Below are 22,592 nucleotides of genomic sequence, written 5' to 3'. Positions count from 1 at the left end.
AAGAAGGAATGTTATCGGAGGAGGTAATCAGTTACAGCTTCACAAAGACCATCTGAAAATGTTTGGTTCCACTAAGGGTGGAGCTGTTTGCTTGGTTCGTCCTGATAGGCAGGGTGAACACCAAAAAACGGCTAAGGCGGATCGGAATTATTAGCCAGGATGATAAGAGTTGTGTTTTATGTAATAAGGATGTTGAGCAGGTTCATCACTTGTTTTTGGGCTGTGATTTTGTTTGGCAGATGTAGAGTGCATGGTTATCTATGGCTGACCGACTATGGGCTATTCCGGGGTTAATGAAGGACCATTTTCTGAGTTGGTCAGATGAGCCGCGAAGAAAAGCAGATCGAAAGCAGCGATTAAGAAGTTTCTGTGCGATCATTTGGCATATTTGGTTGGAGCGAAATAGGATAATATTTTATAATCAAAGAAAAGGCGTAAAAGATATCATCACATTGACCATCCTTAGCTGCGAAGAGTGGAGAGGTGTACTTCCTTAGGGTTGTTGATGGCTATGCCGAAAATGACGTAAAAATGTTGTTTCTCTATTCAAAAAAATTGTAGAAATTGTCTGTCTTTTTATTTGTTTCATACTGCTTGCTCCACTCTAATATATTGAGTTCTTTTACTTAAAAAAAAAAATTATATATAGCCATTATTTTATCTTGAGTGATTTATGAATTATACTTACTCTTTAGGAGCCTTTAGTTAGAAAATTGTTTATTTATTTTTTAGTTTATATTTTCACGTTTAATTATATTAAAAAAATATTACGTGTATCTAAAAATTAACTACTAAATTAATTATTATATATTTATATAAATCAGTAGTGCTACGTTACCAACTTTTTATCTGCCAAAATCTGCCAACTTGAGTTGGGCTGGATATGAAGCCCATCTACTAAATAAAGGCACATCTAAGTTAATCATGGTTTAATCCTAATTTATCACGTGTTGATGATAGTTGGCAGACTCTCTCTTGGTAACGTATACTTTTCCTATATAAATATATATATAATATTTATTTGAGTGACTACTTTTTTATACCCACATAACAAGATTATATATTAGCTTTGCTGTCCTCATCTCTTTTTCATTTGCTAATGTATTTGATTAGTTAACCTAAACCAAGTCGCCACAAATGGCAGTAGGAAATATCACAGTGCTCAAATTTATTTATTTTTTATTATATATATAAAGCATTTCTGTTGGCCCAGGAAATGCCACAATGCCTTAATTAGAAAAAACTGTCGTGGTTTCCCCTTTACATATGGTTGCCGCCCATGATTTGTGTCTTCCTATTCAACATAAAAATTATAATTCTTAATATTAAGGTCTTGGTTCGTTTGAGTAGAAGAACTCGAGTTTCTTCAAAATATGCAGTAGTATTGGATCTAATATTGCAATCCATGAATATGTCAAAAATCTTGAGAGCAGCAATTTATGCTCAGACGACTAGTTGTGCTACTTGTTAAGCAACTGCGTTTAGTTGTAGAGACTAAACAAAAAATAGAGAAACCCAATGTCTTTCAAAAAAAATAAATGACATGAATGAATTTCTTAAATAATAAAAATCCTAGATTTTCTTACATGACAAGGTTGGGAAAGCAGGAATAATGATAGAAGAATAAAGAGATACGACACGAACTTATTGCAAAGTGTAAAGTACTTTAGATTGAAGGTACCCCTCCAAATGTGTGTACCATTGCTTATCGTGATTTTTTGCTTGCTTGGCCTAATAAATTTGAATTTAGATCTTTTAAAAAAAATCATTATTATAAATTTATAATTTTTATCATATATAAATTTTATTATCTGAATTAAAAATTTATTATTTTATCAATTTGTTTATTTTAAAAGCGTCAGCGAATTGAGTTCAAACACTGATAATATCCTAATATTTTATAGAATTATAAATGAATATATAAAAGTATATAGTAAAAAAAAAAGGTGATAATTATGATGATCACATATATAGAAGGAGAGGAATGCGTGGCCATGTTTGATTAGGCAGGGTTGAAGGCAAATGAGGCATCGAGATACGTGATTGTTGAAACACTACTTAAACCCCCCAAGGCCCCAACCCCAACCCTTCATTCGTTACCCTTTCAGAAACACACAACACACACACACTAACAAGATAAATTAAAAGAAACACACACAGTCTCTAGCCGTTTGTTATTTCTGCGCAACCAATGGAAGGTTCTGGTGTAGTAACCGTTTACGGTAACGGCGCAATAACGGAGACCAAGAAGTCCCCCTTCTCCGTCAAGGTCGGCCTGGCCCAGATGCTACGTGGCGGCGTCATCATGGACGTCGTTAACGCCGACCAGGCCCGCGTTGCCGAGGAGGCTGGCGCCTGCGCTGTCATGGCCCTTGAGCGTGTGCCCGCTGACATCCGGGCTCAGGGCGGCGTGGCCCGCATGAGTGACCCTCAGTTAATCAAGGAGATCAAGCAGGCCGTCACCATACCCGTCATGGCCAAGGCCCGCATCGGCCACTTTGTCGAGGCCCAGATCCTTGAGGCCATAGGCATCGACTACGTCGACGAGAGTGAGGTTCTCACTCTCGCCGACGAGGACAACCACATCAACAAGCACAACTTCCGCATCCCCTTTGTCTGCGGCTGCCGCAACCTTGGCGAGGCCCTCCGCCGCATCAGGGAAGGCGCCGCCATGATCAGGACCAAGGGAGAGGCTGGAACAGGCAACATCGTCGAGGCCGTACGCCACGTGAGGTCCGTCATGGGCGACATTAGGGTTCTGAGGAACATGGATGATGATGAGGTCTTCACTTTCTCCAAGAAGATTGCTGCCCCCTACGATTTGGTGATGCAGACCAAGCAGCTTGGCAGGCTTCCCGTTGTGCACTTCGCCGCCGGAGGTGTGGCCACGCCGGCTGACGCCGCGCTCATGATGCAGCTGGGATGCGACGGGGTTTTCGTCGGCTCCGGGGTTTTCAAGAGTGGTGACCCGGCCAAGAGGGCGCGGGCTATTGTCCAGGCCGTGACGCATTACAGTGACCCGGAGGTGCTGGCGGAGGTCAGCTGCGGGCTTGGGGAGGCCATGGTGGGCATCAACTTGAACGACGACAAGGTCGAGAGGTTCGCCAACAGGTCGGAATGAAAGTAAGTTAGGGTTTGCTGCAATTGGATCTTTTGAAGAAGAAGAAGAACAAAAAAAAAAGTGTTTTACTTTTTCTTAATTAATCTTTTTCCTAGTGTTGGTAGCTGTTGTTATTCTTAATTGTCATGATAATAAGGTTATTATTGTGTTTGTTATTGGGAATTTGATGTTTGGGACAATTTTAGGGGGGGAAAAAGAATGCAATTTGGGAGTTGTAAGAGGGGATACTTGGTTGGTCTGAACGTTGGATGGTAAGGTGTTTGATCAAGTATGTCTATTTACGTTGCTGCATAAATTATAAGCATTCTTATTTTGAATGTTATCTTTGGTGTTAGCCTTGCTCTGTTTATAAATTATTCTTTATGAACTGAACTGAGCTGATATAGAACTGCTTCATTGGTTAATTTGTGTGGTTGATGAGACTATGAGAGAATGTTTGAACTTTGAACCATATACAAAATGAGTTCATAGTTGAATTGGTTCAGCTAGGGCTTGGCTGGGTTATAATGTGTAAAATTATTGGTTTATTTTAATTTAGAATGGTTAAACTAGGTTGTAAGTGTGTAGGATGGTTGGTATCTCTGGAATTGTGATAGGGAAGTGAAGTTTTCTGTGTGGCGGCTGTGGAGAATGTTGGATGCTGAAAGCTATGCTCCTTAATGACACTTTACTATGTTGTACAATCTGACTAAATTCATGTTTTAACAACCAAATAGGGTGTTTTACCCCAAAACATTTAGCATTTGTATTTTATGATTATAGCTAATTGAAACAAAATACCAGATTCTCTGTTCATACTTCATGGTAGCTTTATTAGAATCATGTTGATCTAATGTTAAGTAATTATAGCTTCTCATCTTCCTAACTTGTATTCTTTTGGTAATGTTGAATTCATCTACCAAATTTTGCTGTCATTTAACCGAATTTGGGAGTTATGGTAAAATATTTGCTAAAGTTTTCTACTCTACCTGTTCATTACAGAAGCTTTTGGAGTTTTGGCTTCTTAATCTCCCTTGCATTTGTTTACTTTTATGTTACTTTTTTATTTGGTCTCTTTATATCTGTTACTTTAATAGTTTAATTGCATTCGATGTTTTTTTTTTAATTATAAATCATAAAAATATTATTATAAAAACATTTTGGGTCATAAGTGCATAACACGTTTCAATCTTAGCCATTAGTTATAACTATAGTGTGCCTTGATTCTGAATTTCTGAGTATACTATAAAATAAATTTATGTGTGCTAAGGGGATTTTTCTGAGTATACTATAAAATAAATGTGTGTGTAGAGTTTTTGCTTGTATCCTACAAAGACAAAGGTTATGAGTCACATAATTAGCTGTGGACAACATCGGCAACTAGACCTACAAATACAATTGGTAGCAAACTTAGCAGCATGAAGATAGAAACCCGGATAAGATCTAGTACCACATGCACAGAGCAAGTAGTGCATCTAAACAAATTGCACACTGACACAAATTATAATTTGTATATATATATATATATATATATATACTTTGTCCAAATATTAACTAAAATAGGCATGTGGGTATTCATAATTGTTACAACATCATTTAGGTGGAATTGAAAAACAGGACAAGGGTATTTTCTGGGAACGATGCAGAAATTTCTGAGAATCGAATTACTTTGAATGTATTTTATTTAGTAAATTTTATGATACTAAATATATTAGATCCTGATAAATTATTATTTTTCTATGGCATCCCAAGTCTTATAAATTTTTATGTCGCATACAAATAATTGAAAAATCCTGCATAATTCATTATTTTTGTTTTTGGTCGATCTGCATAATTTTTTTTTCCTACATGATTTATTATTTATCTGAACCCGTTAAGCTAGTGGTTTAGCTTCTTACTAGAAGCCCAGAATGGTTTGGACTCTTATTAATGCATTGTATATATTATACAGTCTCAGAATTCGACAGAAGGTAGGAAAGATTGGACCTCTTCCAAAGTAGAACTAGGTTGGGTTGGGCCTATTTAATTAGTACCGATGAATCCATTTGGCCCAAAATGATAGCACTTCTTGTACTTCTCCTTTTTTTTTGGTATATTCTTGTACTTCTCCTTTGATACCATTTTTTAAGTCCTAAGCAATACATCACAATGACTCATGCGAAGGCTAATTTTGTTGCATATGAGACCAAGTTTGGTAAAACGCTGGGTTATGAAATTTATGGGAGTTTTACACTGTTGTGACGGCATTTAGGTGATGAAAAAAAATCAGACGGTCCAATTTTTTACAGCTGAGAGGGGACATAAATTAGACCGTCTAATTTGTGGCTGAGTGCAAAGAAATTGGACCCACTAATTTCATGCATGGATGGTAAATTTTTTTGGTCCAATGAAATCGGACTCACCAATTTCTTAGCTGCAAGACAAAAATTTGGCAAGGCACTCAAATTGGACCTAGCGATTTTTGGGTTTTCTTTTTTTGGGCGGGCCGTTCACTAATCGGACAGTCCGATTTTATTGTTAAAAGAAAAATCGAATCACCATAAAAGCGGTCGGACGGTCTAATTTCAATTTGCATCGGACTGAGATATTGAATTGGAAGATTACAAGTGATAGTGAGAAAGAGTTTAAAAGTAACTATGAGGTCGTTGATCCGAGTATATATGAAGATCAAGCTTACAATACTATGGTGGCAGATATGGCGGATGTGGCAAATGCACTAGCAAATTAGCAGTCGTTTGTGGAACCGACTTTCATGCGGTCGTTGGATTTGGAGGCCATGCATGTACCGGAGTTTTCTCAATATGTAAATGCAGCCTTTTGGAATGTGTTAAAATTTAGAAGGTTTAATATTAAATTGTTCGATTTTACTTTTACTTAAACTGTTTTTTAAATTTATATTTTAAATTTAAAAATATTAAATCTATTTAAATGTATTTATTTTAAATTTTTTAAATTAGTGTAATTAAAAGTTATTTAAAAAAGATAAATTTAAAGAATACCTAGTCGTATTGATAAAAAAATTTAAATTTAATAACGTACACTAAAGATTAATATCCTTTCTTCGTTTCGTTGCAATCTTTCTTATTTATTTGGTGGTTTCCATGCTGTATATAATTATCTTATTATTATAAGCTGTATATAGACTCAAAGAGGGCATTATGAGTTCTTTTCTTTTTTTTAATTTTATATATATATATATATATATATATATATATATATATATATATTATATGGATTTTTCTAATAAAATTTTTCTTTGACTATAATAAAATGTAGGTTGTACGTAATCATTAATCTTAGTTATATTATATTGTTCCGAATTGATATTTTGGATCCTATCCAATAAACTAGCTCGAACATTAGTATCAGATTTGGCTATATGATGCAGTAAGCGGGCTAAATTAAAAAGCACGTTACTTTAAGAAATACAGATCAAATAAGAGTAATAATATCTTTTTAAAATTAAAAATGCAAAATTTAATGAATAAAGTGTCATCATATATGATCCCGTTATGTATTAGTTCAGTACTTCAGTTGAACCCTAGTATAATATAAGTTCGCAAATGATTATACTATCAATTTCGGGAGGAACATATTACATATATTTAGTTTCAGGTACATGATCATAACTCTGTATTACAATCCTGATTATTTATGCTTCTGCATGTACTAAATACTAATAATGTTCTCATATGTTAATTCACATCTCTAACTCTATTCAGTATTCACCTCAATTTCGATTAGGAATATAAAAAAAAGATTCCTACCCACAAATATTCGTGATAGAAATAGTAATATAACCCGTAAAATTTTTATAGGAACAGGGTTTTAGGGTTTCGCTCTCGACAAGAGCCAAAATTGAAGCACCTGTAAAATATAATTAGATGTTTGATCACATATTTTTTTAAAGTAATATTCTATTAATTTTAATATTTGTTTATACAAAAAAGACTTAATTACAAAAATTAAAAATAATATAAAGACTCAATTAAAAAAATATAGAAATTTAATAAAATTATAATAACTAATAAAATAATTAAACTTATTTTAATTTATACGTTAAAAATTATATATATATATATATTATGTTAATTTATGTTTGAATTGTGTTTAATTTAATATATTTAGTTAAATTATATTAAATTTTATTATAATTGTGTTAATTTTATTTTAAAAATATTTTATACTTAATATTTACATATACCCCCGAGTATCCACCTCTTTTGGCGAAAAAACAAAAACAAAAATTTGTGAGAAAAATAAAAGGAGGACGAAATATATTTTATTGAATTTAGATTCTTTAAATTTTAAATTTGTATTTTAGAGAGTAAAATGTGATCTTTTATTTTTGAATGATTTTTTTTATATTTATTAATAATTAAGAGCCTTAGCTTTTGGCATACTTTGACTTCTTAGATCATAATTGTTCTTGCTTTGTCAAGTCATATACAAAATAAAACCATATAATAATGATGAAAAATCAATTCAAGATCGAATCCCTTGTCCCTTGATATTAAAGGTGATGAGTGGCCGCTCATGCTACATTAATTTTTAAATGAAAAATGTTAAAACCATTAAAATTTATTATTTTTAGTTATTATTTAATTATTAATTTAACTTTTTTTAATTTAATTTTTTTAATTTAACAATTTAATAATATATTTTATTTTATATTTTTAATTATTAATAATTAAAAATAATAAATTTTGATCATCTCTATTTTTGTTTCTGAATTCGGTAGCTAGAGAAGACGTCAACAATTAAATGCAAACTAACTAGATCCCCAAAATCCATAACTCAAGCTGTTACAACTTACAAATAAAGATTCCGCTCCATTGATATATCTTAATGTTACATAAAAATGTTTATTATCACTCCAATTACATAAATTTAATCTTCCATTATGAATTTATATTTTTTATGGAATGATTATGTAAAATTATTTAGAATATCATTGTATTAAAATTATATTTTATATACTCTTTTTCAATATGGTATGTATTCTAGTGTCTCTGAACATATATATATTTAAAATAAGTAGATATTTTAATAAAAATTTTATAATTGTTTTTATGTAAAAATTCTTTTTTTTAATCATTAGATAAGGAATTAAAAAATTAGATTTTAATATATTATAAAAGTATTATTTTTATTTAAAGCGTGATCAAATAAATAAATTACACTTAAAAAATATTTTTAACAATTTTATTTGAGTAGCTCCCTTTAAAATCTACCTCGTTCAAGTGTGACTGAAAGTTTTTTCGGTCTTAAACATATAAAGTGTAACTATAAAAAGCATTCTCACCCTTAAATCAATAAAAAATATAAATCGGTTTATATGTGAAAAAGAATAAAAATTTTCTACCTCTTGTTTTGTAAATTTCTGTTCATTTTATAGAAAGATTATTTTAGGAATTAACATGTTTTGTAATCAACTCATTTATCTATTATTCGTTATAATTTAGACATACATTTCTGTAATTGTTAATCCGACTATTGCTCAGTAAATCAGTATGAATCTTTGCTAACAAGTATTTTAATGACATTTTTTAAGAATATTAAAATAAAAATTTATATTTTTTATATACTGAATTAGAACTTCGATTTTTTTTTTCAATTACAAAATTGTTCTAATAAAAAAAATTACATTTATATTATTTTTAAAATTATATTAATATTAGGAGAATGGTAAAAAATAATAAAATTACTTAAATATTATATAAATATTACAAATTAAATATCCTGTGATATATGTAAATCAAAAATAATTCCGTCTATACTACACTTGCAGTACATAATCAGTTTTAAATTCAGATAAAAAAATAAGGTTGTGTTAGGCTTTCGACAGTCAACATAAAAACTTAGTCAAATTTTTATGACATGGATCAAAAACGTTATTGCGCTAAAACTAGGTCGTTGCCTGAAAGCAACGCTTTGTATGGCTCGAGTACAATATCAAATGAGCAAGAGCCGCTGCATCGGTGTCTGGGAGTAGTATTAAATGAGTAAGGGTTCTTGTGTTTTCGTGAACGGACGACAGTAAATAAGCTAATTCACAAAAAAAGGTAAAGATAAAAGTCAAAACGACAGAAGGTTAAGATTTAGGATATAAAACATATGCACTCTAACATGAAAATTCATAGAGGTGGTGGATACCACGACAAAGTTATGTTTTATGGTACAGAAGGTTAAGATTTAGGATATAAAATATATGCACTCTAACATGAAAATTCATGGAGGTGGTGGAGATACCACGACAAAGTTATGTTTTATGGTACAGAGTGTTGGGCAGTCAAAGAGGAGCATGAACATAAGTTAAGTGTGGCAGAGATGAAGATATTGAGATGAATGAGTGGTCATACGTGATTAGATAGAATAAGGAACGAAAATATAAGAGAGAAAGTTGGAGTAGCACCTATTATAGAAAAGATGGTAGAATCGCGTCTTAGGTGATTTGGACATGTGAGAAGAAAACTAACAGAATATCCAATCAGAGGGTGGATGAGATGGAAGATAGACAAAGGATGAAAGGCAGAGGAAGACCTAAGAAGACGGAAATGGATCCTTTCCATTTTTTTGTCACTGGAGGGAATAAAGTGTAATCTCCCACCTTTAATTCTATAAGTGGGACCAGAAATAAATGAGAGAGAGAATGCAATGAAGAGTGAGATCTTCCACTGGATATCATCCAATTTTTTTTTTTTTACTGGAGAGGATCCACTCCCTAAAAAAAACTATCCATGAGGTAGTTAAACGAGATTTACATATAAATGCTCTTTTTTGTAGACATGATACATAATAAAAAAACATAATAGAACTCAATAACATCATTTGATCCATGTAATCGACCCTAACTAGTGGGAGAAGGCTTCGTTGATATTGATGTTGTTGTTGCTGTATATGCAAATCAAGAATATTTTTATCTATCATCAGCTATATTACAATAAATTTTTATGGACACATGCAAATAAGTAAAATAACAAATATTTCAATTTAAATAGAAAGAAATAGTTTTAAAGTTGATTGAATCATTAGAGTCGAATCTTGTTTCCATCATATATCCTTTGAAGAAATGGAAAAGCCTAATAATAACAATAATAATAATAATAATAATCTCATTATTTTCTATCAGTACAGTGACTCTGTCCATTGTTCTCTCTAGCACTTTTGTGTTGCTATAAATTGCATTGGCACACACAGCTTCCATTGACGGATAGTGTTGCTTGTTTCTGCCCTTAGCTTAGCTTGTTAGTTCTTCTCTCTTGGCTTTCATTCTCAGTCATGTCAGATAATAATAACAATAATAACAGAGATGTTGTAATGAGTGTTACCAATGATGAAGATGAGTCAGACACCAAGGTCACTGTGCCTCTTCTGCAAAAGGTATGTATGTATGTATGTGTGTGTGTTGTTTATTTATTTGCCTCTTTTGTCTTGAATGGATATGAATATGATGCAGATGGTAGCAGAGGCAGTGGGAACGTTCTTCTTGATATTTGCAGGGTGTGGTTCATTGGTTGTGAACCTCAACAACGACAAGGTGGTGACACTTGCAGGAATCGCAACAGTTTGGGGGCTGCTTGTGATGGTGTTAATATACTCTCTTGGACACATATCTGGTGCTCATTTCAACCCTGCAGTTACCATTGCTCTTGCTTCCATCAACAGGTTCCCTTGGAACCAGGTTCCTGCTTATATCTTCTCTCAAGTTCTTGGATCCACACTTGCAAGTGGTGCTCTCAGACTCTTATTTACGGGCAAGGATAACCAGTTTCCCGGAACCGTTCCATCTGTGACTCACGTTCAAGCTCTCGTTATTGAATTCATAATCACTTTCTTTCTCATGTTCGTCATTTCTGGGGTGGCCACTGATAACCGAGCGGTAACATTTTCTTTCGGTTTGGTTCTAGTTAGTATAATTAATGGTGAAAACTCAGGTGAAGTTGATATCTGAGAGCCGTTAGATAAAAATTTAGTAAAAAATCAGTCAAATCATCTAACGACTCTCAGATATCAACTTCACGTGAAGTCGACTGCAACGGAGTTTCCACCATAATTAATAGAGGTGGTAACTTACCCTGCCAAATTCTCTATCTAAAGGAGTGAGTTATGAGGATTAAACACTAGTATCACAATAATTTCATTTGAGCTTTAAATTTTGCAGATTGGTGAATTGGCTGGACTTGCAGTTGGATCTACTATTCTACTAAATGTGCTCGTTGCAGGGTATTAACTTAAACATTAAGCCTAAGAAAAATTATATAATATAAATTTGAAATAAGACATGTTTCATCTAGAAACAAAAGATAGGTGAAAACTCAACTTCACGTGAAGTTGATAATTGAGAACCGTTAGATTGAAATTTAGTCAAATCATCTAACGGCTCTCAGTCATCAACTTCACGTGAAATGCACTTAAAGTATAAAATTGACTTCAACTATTTTTGAATAGGCCATTAACGGGAGCATCAATGAACCCTGCAAGATCATTGGGACCAGCTATTGTGCACAGTGAATACAGAGGAATATGGGTGTATTTGGTGTCACCCATTGTTGGAGCTGTGGCTGGTGCATGGACCTACAATTTCGTTAGGTACACAAAGAAGCCGGTTCGTGAGATCATCAAGAGTGCCTCTTTCTTCAAGGGGAGTAAATAGAGATCAGATATAAGCAAACATGTTCCTAGTCTTCAACATCACACGTTGTATGGTTTTTCTTAACACAGTTCAGTTTTCTCACGTGGCCTTTCGTTGTACTTATATACACACTTCACTCCCAACTTTCTTCTAAAATATAAAGTTTGTACTTTGCTGTGTATTAACGAGTATGTTATTAAGTCCAACAGAATTGTATTTTATGTTAAAATAATCTTTCCGTTTTTTCTTTCTTCCTTTTTAAATATTTTGTCCACGACCGGAATATGTAATTAATTCTTTGTTAACTTATCGTTAGTTAATAGTTAGGCACTTTAATGACTAGTCCAATCGAATTAAATTAATTAAAAGTACAGTATTGAATAAGAAAGGGAAATGAGCCCAACCATGTGGTCACATGATGAGCTTGGAAGATGACCAATCACTTTCTGACCAGAAAAAAAAAAAAAAGATGACCAAACACTTCAGCTATAGAAGTTCAATAATTTGTTTGGGCCTTAAGCCCTTAACAAAACTCGTAGCAAACCCTGTTTCATATTTTCTATGGGTTTGTAAAAAGGTGTCCAACGACTCCAAACAACAACATCCAAGGTATGACAAAAACAAATAACATCCAAGGTTGAAAAAAAAAAAAAAAAACAAAAACAAAAACCACCTTCATCCACGAGGTAGGTAAATAGGTAATCAGAAGTGTCAAAATTCCTTGAGCACATTGCATACAAGTTTGTCATAATAGTATACAAGTCATACAACATTCCGAAAGGAAGCTGTTTATTGATAAAAGTATACAAATACAATTACATTAAATGAACAGATAATACCCAAAAAATATATGTATATATCAAATGAACAGATACAGGAACGATTAACCATATACCTCATTAACAAATTAACAGGCTACACAAAATTACATTATACATCGCATGTAATTAAAAGACTACATTGTGACTGTAAAGGAATTTAACATTAAAATGAACATTAAAATAAAAAAAAAAAGAAAGGAAAAAGTTAGAATTTAGGATGCCTTGCTAAATTTTGTACCTGATGATTATTTTGGGTTGCAGGTCTGCTAACTCTTTGCCTTGTTCTAGGAATAATTACAGGTCTACAACACAATAGAACAAAAAGTAACTGAATTATGAATACCATCATCGTGATCCATATGAATATGCTCATCTTCCAAACCCAAATAATCCTCTTAAAGAATGGAAGTTGGGACTCAATAACCACAGATGCATCGTATATCTGAGGAATGCCAGCGCCAGGTTGATATTCAGCTCGCTGCTCAAGTGTCACCTTCAGGCACGAAGTAGGTTCATCCCCTTCAATGAAACCTCTCATATGGACGTTCAGAGTCTGGGTTTCGGCCATATAACCAGTTACAAGAGGAGCAATCTTGAGGAAAGTCATGATCAATCGTATAGGCTCACTGCTGAATCTTAACATGCAAGGTTTACTTGAGCTTGCCATGGTTCTACCATCAGCCGATAGGAAATCAACTCTGGCCTAGAAATGAGTCATAGAAGAAACTCAAAAGAAGGCAATAGGAAAACTACGCACTGTAGTTATCATAGTTAGTTCTAACAGTTTTAACAAAGATGCTTCAAGAAATATACAATTAATCCACTTGTCATAGGTAAATAACACGTCAAAGAATCATTTCACCTAAAAGTATGAGCTATTAAGCAAAGGCCTTTGAAAATGTTTTTGATATCTTTACACAAATTTCACGTTAAGTCTACATTGGCTTGAAATAATGAAAAAGATTGCTCGAAGAACTCAACAATACATTTGGAAAAGGGCATCAACAATCAGACTCCACTGATCTCGTCTAAAATTTCAATAGATGTGACTGAGACACTGCAAGAAAAGAGGCCTTTGAACTCCTTTCAAATGAGACACATTCTTAAAAGTCTATGATCACGTTTACAACAAAAAATTCTTCTCCGTTTTTTGATAAATCATTTACCAAAATTTCTTCCAACCACACGCCAACAATACTAAAGTAATACAAATAAGAAACTAATGGGAGTTGGAAAGGGAAAGGTTTAATGAAACTTCAGAGTTTCCACACAAAACAATGTTCAAAGGTGAAAACTCATGACTGCAAATAGTATTACCCCACACCAAAGGTCCTTATTCTTCCATAGTAACATATAATACCTCATTCTTACAGTGTATCCTCTCAACTATAAAAGTGAAACCTATGACAAGATCCACAACTTTAATAATGTAAACAAAGAAGAAAATCAAATTCTGTAGTTATTAATTGAAGAAACTGTAATCAGAGTAAGAAAAATGAAAAAAACAAAAGAAAAAAAAGAATACCCTGCTAAATCACAATCACTTCCCCTATGATTACTAAGCTCAGAGTGTAACAGAACATACAAAACTTGCTTAGAACTAAATCACAATCACCGAAATCACAAAGCAAAACAAAACTTGCAGAAAAGGAATCAGATAGATTTATATGTACCTGAAAGACCCCAAGATCTCTGTTGTATCCTGACTCAGGAACTGTCAACAAGAGAGTGACTTGCACTTTGTGCTTATAAGGTATAAAACGTTGACCCCTCCACTTGGTATTGGTAACACCAACGTCGTTGTTCAAATTCTCAGAATATTTTCCACCAAAAACAGCATCACACGAAATTATGGGCACATAAGCCACAGGGCTATGCTTAGTGAAATCAAAGTTCAAAACTTCCCTCGTCCGAATCGGCTTCTCCACAAAGCACTTCATCAAAAGCCCACTCACCACAAAAGAATTAACCAAGAGCCCAAACAAGACGAAACAAACGTAGATCGACCACAACAAACCCCACCCGCAACGAAGCGCCAAGCTCCAAACTGAATCGTTCTCGTTGAACCAACCCTTGAAGTAATGCCCCACACGACCATAAACAGCGCCACGCACTCTCGCCAAAACTCCTGTCACGAAAGCCTTGCCCTTTTTCGTCGTCCCCAATGGGTCCACGCAAAACATGCAACATTGAAACGCGAACAATAGCGGATACGTCACAAACATCGTGACTAGCTTGATTTCGAATGCGATCGCCTTAATTACAAGCCCTGCAACTAGTTCGAGGAAACTCGAGGACGAGTTGCCGTGTTGAATCGGTGACTCGGCTGAATCCCCCGGCGAGTCGTCTTTCGAAGCTGAGGTAACCGTCGACTCCTCGTTGTTCACATTGTTATCTTCTTTCACGGAACTTGAAACTTGAACTGCGCGAGCGCGTTGACGTTTTGCTTCGTTCGAATCGCATTTCTCGGCAGGACTTTCCTCTTCCTTTGTTGATGTTCGAGGGCCTCTGTGATTTCGGGAGCTGCTTTTAGCGCCATTGGTGAAATCGCTGCTCTCGGAAGTGAGGAAAGAATCGGGAGCTGAAATTTCCGGATCCTTGCCCTGGGAATCACGATTAATTTTCCGGCGGCGGATTCTGGCGGCCGGAGAAGGTCGTTGGGGATGCGAAATTGGAGGTTGTGATGAAAGGGATTGAGGATCCGAAACCGTAGAATTCGAGGTAGAAGGTTCCTCGGCGTTGTGGAAGACGGCGTTGGAAGAGGAGGAGGAGCAGTGATTGAGGCGGACGGCGTCGTTTTTGTGGATTGATGAAGCTGGCGAGTCCATCTCGGAGAGGGAAGACGCTGGAAGATTGGGTTGCCTTTTATTTATTTATTTTTATTTTATTAAAAAATAAGGGTAGAGAATAGAGATGAGTATTGTTCATTTTTAGACATAATCCAACTCGTTTTGCATGAAAGCATTAAAATAATATTAGGAGTACTTGCGTAAGCAAAAGAGAAAAAACCCAAAATAGCTTGATAATTACTTTGAAAAACAACAAGGTTTTTCATAAAAATATATTTTATTTTTATAATATCAATTAATTTTTTTATTAATATTTTTTTATATTAATAGAATAAGTCTATATAAATTAATGAAAAATGTTAGAAGGTGAATAAATTTTATAATTTATAGTCATTAATTAATTATTATTGATGATTTTAATAATGTAAAATTTTATTTAAAAGTGTGTAATTACTCACTTTATTTTTGTCGGTTATGTGCTAACAAAATTTCAATAAAACTGTTGAATCCTAGACTTTTTTTTAAATTAATGTATCTAACAAAAACAATTAAAATTTTGTTGTCTTTTAAATATAGTTATTAAGATCGCTTAATTTTTTATTCTTTTTTTAAAATACATTAACTAAATATATATTGTAAAATTAAAAAATATTAGTAATTTTTAAATTATTTTCATGATAGAAGATATATTAAGAATTAACCTATGCCATACTCTTAAATGTAAATGTGTGTCAGCAAATGAAGAAACATAACATTTGACGTTTGAAGGTTAAACTAAATGATAACAAAGTCCTTTAATTGTATTCTATAATCGTCGTCGTGAAACACGTAGAAAAGATGCAATTTGTGACTTTACTTGGAGAGGAAACTCAGCACAGATACTCACCAAAAGCAACCAATCCATTAGCAACAAATAAAACATTCCAGACTTTTACTGTACCTGTATGTGTTTAGAATTTTTTCTTTTTTTTTTTAAATATATTATAATCAACAGGATTACTCTCAAAGAATTTTCTTTTGGGCAAAAAAACAGTTCCAATTAATATAAAATCCAAATATGTTGGAATCTCTCATACTCAAAAGCAGTAAAATCAGCCTTGTTTCTATTTTCAATTCAGTTTTTCAAAGTTGCTGCCTGCACTTTTTTGCTTCCAACCGAACGAACGCTGTCAGATAAAGAAAAAAAGGAATTGAAGAGACTTAATCGAAATAAAGAGCTGCAGATTGGAGATCCAACAATGGGAACAAACATGAACATCTCCACTTTATATGGTAGGATCGGATAAAGATAACTTCATATCCAAGTAATAAATAAAATAGAAATATATTATTCAAATGCATAAATACACATTCATAAGCTTTGATCAGTTTCACTAATCACTATAAAAAGTGCTGCTGAATGCTGATGATACATAGATTATTGAGTGAGTGAGAAGTAGTTATGGGAAATGATGATGATAATACTGATCATATTGAGAGTGTGACGTGTAATGAGACGATAAAGAAACAAGAGAATACGAAGCAGCTCTTCCAAATCTGCATGGAAGGTAGATGGAAGGAAGTTGTTGAGATCTACGAGAAGGAGAAGAGAGCTCACACGGCAAAGATAACGAGGGGAGGCGAAAGCGCGTTACACCTGGCAGTCATCGACGGCCAAGAGGAGGTGGTTTCAGAGCTTGTGGATCTGATTGTGAAAGAGAAGAGTAAGAAAGAGGCTCTGAGAATCCAGAATAAGAGGAAGAACACGGCATTGCACTTTGCAGCTTCCATGGGGACTAACAACATGGTTCGGGTGATTGCTGATGCTGATCCCGAGCTGGTGAGTTTTCGAAACGTTGATGGCGAGACCCCTCTTTTCCTTGCTGCTTTCCATGGAAGAAAAGAAGCTTTCATGATCCTTCATTATATGTTCCACAAGGAACCAGGGACTCCCGTTAACTACTCTAACTGCAGAAGAAATGATGGTGACACCATTCTTCATTCTACAATTGCTGCCGATAATTTTGGTAAGAGCAATGTTAGGGGGCAGTAAATTTTGTGATTTGTAGCCATCAAATAGCTATCAATGATGGTTTTAATGGTGTGAGATTGGTGTGAGATTTCATCAAATGACTCACTTTTTTTTGCTGGTTATATGCTGGCCAGAATTTAACAAAATTGCTGGTCCCCTAGACTTTTCCTTTTGGTAATGATGATAGAGACATGGATTGGTTTAATTTTATTTCTTGATCTATGTGTGTCTAATTGAGCTGTTTTACAGAATTAGCATTCCAAATAATTCAGTTATATGGAGATCTTGTGAATTGGGTGAATGAAAGGGGAGCCACTCCTCTCCATTTCCTTGCAACCAAGCCTTCTGCTTTTAAAAGTGGCAGTCGTCTTGGCCGAATAGAAACATTTATTTATCACGGTAACTCTTATTAATTATATTCACACATGTGCATGCATACATACATGCTGGAAACTTAGGTGAGTCGACTTTACGTGAAGTTGATACGAAAGAGCTGTTAGATGATTTGACTAATTTGATTAGATTTTTATTTAACGACTCTCAAATATCAACTTCATATGAATTCGACTCCACCTGAGTTTTCACCTACATATATAGCTGATATTATAATTATTTCACAGTATATTATAGTATAATACTTATACCTTTTATCCTCAATTTCATTATTATAACTGTTATATATTTTTGGAAGGTATACGTGTAAAGCAACTGAAAGCTGAAACTAATTACCGGCCACAAACTGAAATGAGAGACAACAGCAAAACTAGATATCCAAAGAATTATCAAGCATGCGTGGACTTTATGACCCTGATGAAAAATGCAGCCTGGGTTGGTATGCAAAATAATCAATCATATCCTCTTCTGTTCTCTCTCGATCTCCTTTGGTAGATTATATAAGTTTGATTTTGATATAGTTTATACTTTACTGTTATTGTAGTTTATTCATCGGTACATATAAATCAAGTCATTGAAGAATTATATTACTTACTATTATTAATTGCAACTGATGTGATTTAATTTGAGTCTATGTACCGCAAAAGGAATGATTTGATTCTATAGTTATGTATCCACCAGCTACCACCAAATTCCCCGTGGTAACCTTTCTGATTGGAAAATGTTCAAGAAAAAATCATAATAAAACTCAACGAAGGGACCTTGAAGCACAAGAAAGAATTGCTTCTCAGACAAACCTCTTAGGTAAGACCATATATAGGGCTGCATTTTAGTGCATGCAGAACAATTACCATATGTTATGATTTGATATAACAATTTTATTTTGTTACAATATTTGAAAATTAAACTACTCTAGGACGGGACTCTAAAGCACAAGAGAAATCTACTGTCAATGAAATTGAGACAGACTCTTCATCAGGTGAGGGATGAACTATTAATTAGTGATACACATACTCACATGTATACTTTTAACTAAAAATGTTGCTTCAATTTTTGTATGTAAAAGTAGTATATCTGAAAACTCAATTAGAACAAGGAGAGGATGGTGAAGCACAAGAGAAAACTAATGCTGACACAAACTCCTTAGGTGATGTCTACATATTATTATTATTATTATAAAATGTATTCGAATATACTCAACATAGATAAGAATCTAATTAGCAAGATGTAAATAATTGTTTAGGGTCGGAATCTGAAGCTTGGTCGCACCCCCTATTTCCAGAAAATTACGAATGCTGTGCTAGCTTCCTCGCTTTTATATACACGGTCATCTTGGTAATCTTTGGAAAAGGTATGTCAAACATATATATAGGGCGTTGTGGATTAAGGAAAAGTCTAGGAAGCCAGCAACTTTATTAAATTCTGGCCAGCATATAACCAGCAAAGAAAAGTAAGTCATTGGATGAAATCTCATACCAATCTCACACTATTAAAATCATTATTGATAGCTATTTGATGGTTACAAATCACAAAAGTTGCTGTCTCCTAGTACTCCTCATAGATTAATTCATGGTTGACATAATTAAGGGATTAGTGTATTTTTTAGTGATAATGTGATATATATGTTGTACTAATAAAAGGGACAAACATATTCAAGAGGATAGGGCGAAAGAAGGAGAAGCACATATGGTCTAATCAAGTAATGAACGAACTTCTGAAGCGAGTGTCCTTGTATGAATATGATGGCAATGGCAGCAGTAGTGGACCTCAAGAGCAAGATCAAGGGACATCTCCATATAATGTTTATAATAATGATGCTTTGGATAGAACCAGAAATGAGCAGCATGGTTCCACCAGCATAGCTACTAAGGAGATGGAGACACCAATATTAATAGCAGCAAGGAATGGGGTAATAGAAATGGTGGAGAGAATCCTGGAAATGTTTCCAGTAGCAGTGCATGACATGGATTGCAACAAGAAGAACATAGTGCTGTTGGCTGTAGAGCACAGGCAACCGCACTTGTATGAGTTCCTGCTGAAGAAAGAAAGCATAAAGGAAAGTCTATTTAGAAAAGTGGACCATGAAGGCAACAGTGCGCTGCACTTGGCGGCCAAGCTTGGTGACTATACGCCTTGGATCATTCCCGGAGCAGCCCTGCAAATGTACTGGGAACTCAAGTGGTATATGGTAAGTACGAAGTCATCATTCAGATACAGTTATCTTCGTATGAAGTTAATATTATATTTAAGAATCAGTAGATGATTTGATAAATTTAACTAAATTTTAAGTGGTGGAAACTCAGTTGACTTCACGTGAAGTTGATAACTAAGAGTCATTAAATGATTTGACTGATTTGACTAAAATTTTATCTAATGCTTCTCAACTATCAACTTCACATGAAGTCGACTGCACCTAAATTTTCACCATCTAAGTAAAAATTTAAGTACAGTCGACTTCATGTGAAGTTGATAACTGAGAGCCGTTAGATGATTTGAATAATTTGACTAAAATTTTATCTAATGCTTCCCAACTATCAACTTCACATGGAGTCGACCGCACTTAAGACAACTACACGTGAGTCTTTATCTTAATTAATTTAGATATTATTATTACAAAAGACTAATTAATATGATGCACACAAACAGTTTGTCAAAGATTCTATGCCACCACGTTTCTTTGGTCGATACAACAAAGACTGCAAAACCCCGAGAGAGGTGTTGGTTGAATCTCACCAGAAGCTCGTCAAAAGCGGCGGGGAATGGCTGAAGCAAACCTCGGAGTCTTGCTCCGTGGTGGCTGCTCTGATTGCGACGGTGGCCTTTGCAACCTCCACCACAGTACCTGGTGGAGTCCAGGAAGACACGGGCGTGCCAACGTTGGAAGGCACGGCGGCATTCAAGGTGTTCGCCATGGCATCACTTGTTGCTCTTGCATGCTCTGTTACCGCGGTGGTGCTGTTCCTGTCCATACTAACATCTCGGTATCAAGAGTATGATTTCGGGAATAATCTTCCTCGGAAGCTTATATTGGGTTTGACAGCATTGTTCATGTCAATTACGTCGATGCTGGTATCTTTCTGTGCTGGCCATTTTCTTGTGCTTCGGAACAAGCTAAGGGATGTTGCACTTCCAATATATGCAGTGACATGCTTGCCAGTCACACTTTTTGCTCTGGCTCAGTTTCCATTATACATTGATCTTATATGGGCTACGTTTCGGAAAGTGCCACAGCGTAGCTACAAAGCCACTAGGCTTTAATTAATTATAACATTTCTTTTTTTTTTTGTGTGTTTTATTTTAGTTACATAAGGTGGTAGAGAAAAGGTTGTTAATATGGGAATTGGTGAATGAAGTGTGTGATTTACGAATTGTACTATATATGGAATGCAAGTTACAGAGTTGAATAGAAGGCAAGCTATTTATAGTAAAAGCAACAGATTCTATGCATAACAAGAAACTATTCTATACATATCACTATACTGTTCAATATATCAGCACCTAATACACATACTCAGCTCCAAGTAACATAATCCTCATTATTCCCCTAGTGAAACGTTTAGTTTAGCTTTAAATTTGTCAAAAGATTGCAGCAGACAGAGGCTTTAGGAAGGATAATAATAATAAAAAAAATATTCTGACTCTCAATCTTTTTACTTTCCAACAATATGATATCTCTGTTAAAAAATTTGTTAAATAGTAATAATTTTTTTGTTGAGATTTTATTTATATTTTGTAGGAGTTTAAAATCTCTCACAATTTTTTTTTAATAATATGACTAATTATAACCACTATTACCACTACTTTTTTTTATCTTCATCATTATTATTTCTACCTCTATAGTTTTTACCATAATTATACTTTATCATCATCCTTATTTCCTCTATCGTCATCATCACCATTCACCAATACCAATATCATTAACATTAATATTCTCTTTCTTTATTTCTTATTCGATGCTATTTGTTCTTCGTACTGCAATTATTTTTTTTTCATCAATAGTTTTTGTCCACTTAATTATCACAAGTGAAGGAATTTTTTTCACTTAACTATTACTAGTAAAAAAAATTTTTAAAAATAAATTTATTAATAGTTTGTGAAAATTTAAAATCCCAAAAATTATAAATAAAACTCATACAAAATTAATTTTTGTTATTATTTAACAAATTTTTTAATAAAAAAATTATATTATTTTAAAATAAAAAGAATTAAAGGTGAAAATGTTTTTTTTTTAAGAAATCATCTCATCCTTAAGAAAAAAATGGACAAAGACTCGGTTGGATATTTACTCCAAATATATTTGCCATTTGTTCTGGTTGTATGAATGTCCTTTTATACAACTTTGGTAGTGAAGCCTCTATATTCGGCTTGGGTACTGAGAGGGATTAATGATTTTATAGAACGTAAGACCTTGGTAGCATAAATGGTGAGATTCTATTAACAGCATATACAACAAACAGCTGGTCTAGTAGTGCAAGCATACTCAAGAGTGACTGTCAACAAGAAATCCAAAAACGCAGAGTCGTACAAGCTTCAATTCTACATAGTACATACACTATATATGGCGAGGGACGGATCCAAAATATTATTATGAGAAGTCAATAACATATATAATATTAAAAAATTATACAAAAAATTATATAATATAAAATGTATTACAAAAATATACTGATAGAAAATATATTTTAAAGTACAAAAAATATTTATGTACTTTTTACTAACGAAGTGGTTGATTTTTTATATCATAAAATTCATGTCGAATTTTTCATCAATTTTTTTTCAATATAATTAAAAGACAATAAATAAGAAATTCATCTTTTATTTTATTTTTGAGTTATTCTTCACA

General features: G+C 33.7%; 4 protein-coding genes across 6 annotated transcripts; 3 read left to right on the top strand and 1 right to left on the bottom strand.

Annotated features, from left to right (window-relative positions):
- The first annotated feature begins 1,223 nt into the window (after positions 1–1,223).
- LOC112714405 (pyridoxal 5'-phosphate synthase subunit PDX1.3) lies at positions 1,224–3,443 on the top strand. Its single transcript, XM_025765993.3, has one exon. It carries the CDS (start codon positions 2,192–2,194, stop codon positions 3,119–3,121), a length of 930 nt encoding a protein of 309 aa, XP_025621778.1. The 5' UTR covers positions 1,224–2,191; the 3' UTR covers positions 3,122–3,443.
- A 6,853-nt stretch (positions 3,444–10,296) lies between these two features.
- Positions 10,297–11,978, top strand: LOC112714406 (aquaporin NIP1-2). 2 transcript variants are annotated; one of them, XM_025765994.3, is made up of 4 exons: positions 10,297–10,483; positions 10,560–10,982; positions 11,265–11,326; positions 11,552–11,978. In XM_025765994.3, exons 1-4 carry the CDS (start codon positions 10,382–10,384, stop codon positions 11,754–11,756), a joined length of 792 nt encoding a protein of 263 aa, XP_025621779.1. In that variant the 5' UTR covers positions 10,297–10,381; the 3' UTR covers positions 11,757–11,978. The 2 variants fall into 2 exon arrangements, with proteins under 2 accessions (XP_025621779.1, XP_025621780.1); XM_025765995.2 differs by lacking the exon at positions 10,297–10,483 and having other exon boundaries at positions 10,554–10,982.
- A 529-nt stretch (positions 11,979–12,507) lies between these two features.
- On the bottom strand, positions 12,508–15,522 carry LOC112714404 (seipin-2). Its single transcript, XM_025765992.3, has 2 exons — positions 14,230–15,522; positions 12,508–13,259 (listed from the first exon to the last, which is right to left on the bottom strand). The coding sequence occupies exons 1-2, from the start codon at positions 15,382–15,384 to the stop codon at positions 12,762–12,764; spliced, it is 1,653 nt and encodes a 550-aa protein (XP_025621777.1). The 5' UTR covers positions 15,385–15,522; the 3' UTR covers positions 12,508–12,761.
- An 897-nt stretch (positions 15,523–16,419) lies between these two features.
- On the top strand, positions 16,420–21,158 carry LOC112714400 (uncharacterized). Of its 2 annotated transcripts, none has more exons than XM_029289500.2 (9): positions 16,420–17,351; positions 17,606–17,755; positions 18,048–18,188; positions 18,431–18,553; positions 18,666–18,728; positions 18,819–18,896; positions 18,993–19,100; positions 19,390–19,937; positions 20,396–21,158. In XM_029289500.2, the coding sequence occupies exons 1-9, from the start codon at positions 16,787–16,789 to the stop codon at positions 21,005–21,007; spliced, it is 2,388 nt and encodes a 795-aa protein (XP_029145333.1). In that variant the 5' UTR covers positions 16,420–16,786; the 3' UTR covers positions 21,008–21,158. The 2 variants fall into 2 exon arrangements, with proteins under 2 accessions (XP_029145333.1, XP_025621774.1); XM_025765989.3 differs by having other exon boundaries at positions 18,816–18,896.
- Positions 21,159–22,592: the final 1,434 nt, after the last annotated feature.

The sequence above is a fragment of the Arachis hypogaea genome, chromosome 10 (genome assembly GCF_003086295.3).
Source record: "Arachis hypogaea cultivar Tifrunner chromosome 10, arahy.Tifrunner.gnm2.J5K5, whole genome shotgun sequence".
NCBI classification, from domain to species: domain Eukaryota; kingdom Viridiplantae; phylum Streptophyta; class Magnoliopsida; order Fabales; family Fabaceae; genus Arachis; species Arachis hypogaea.
The sequence above is the reverse complement of the archived record's forward strand: the minus strand, read 5'-3'. Positions and strand labels throughout refer to the sequence as shown.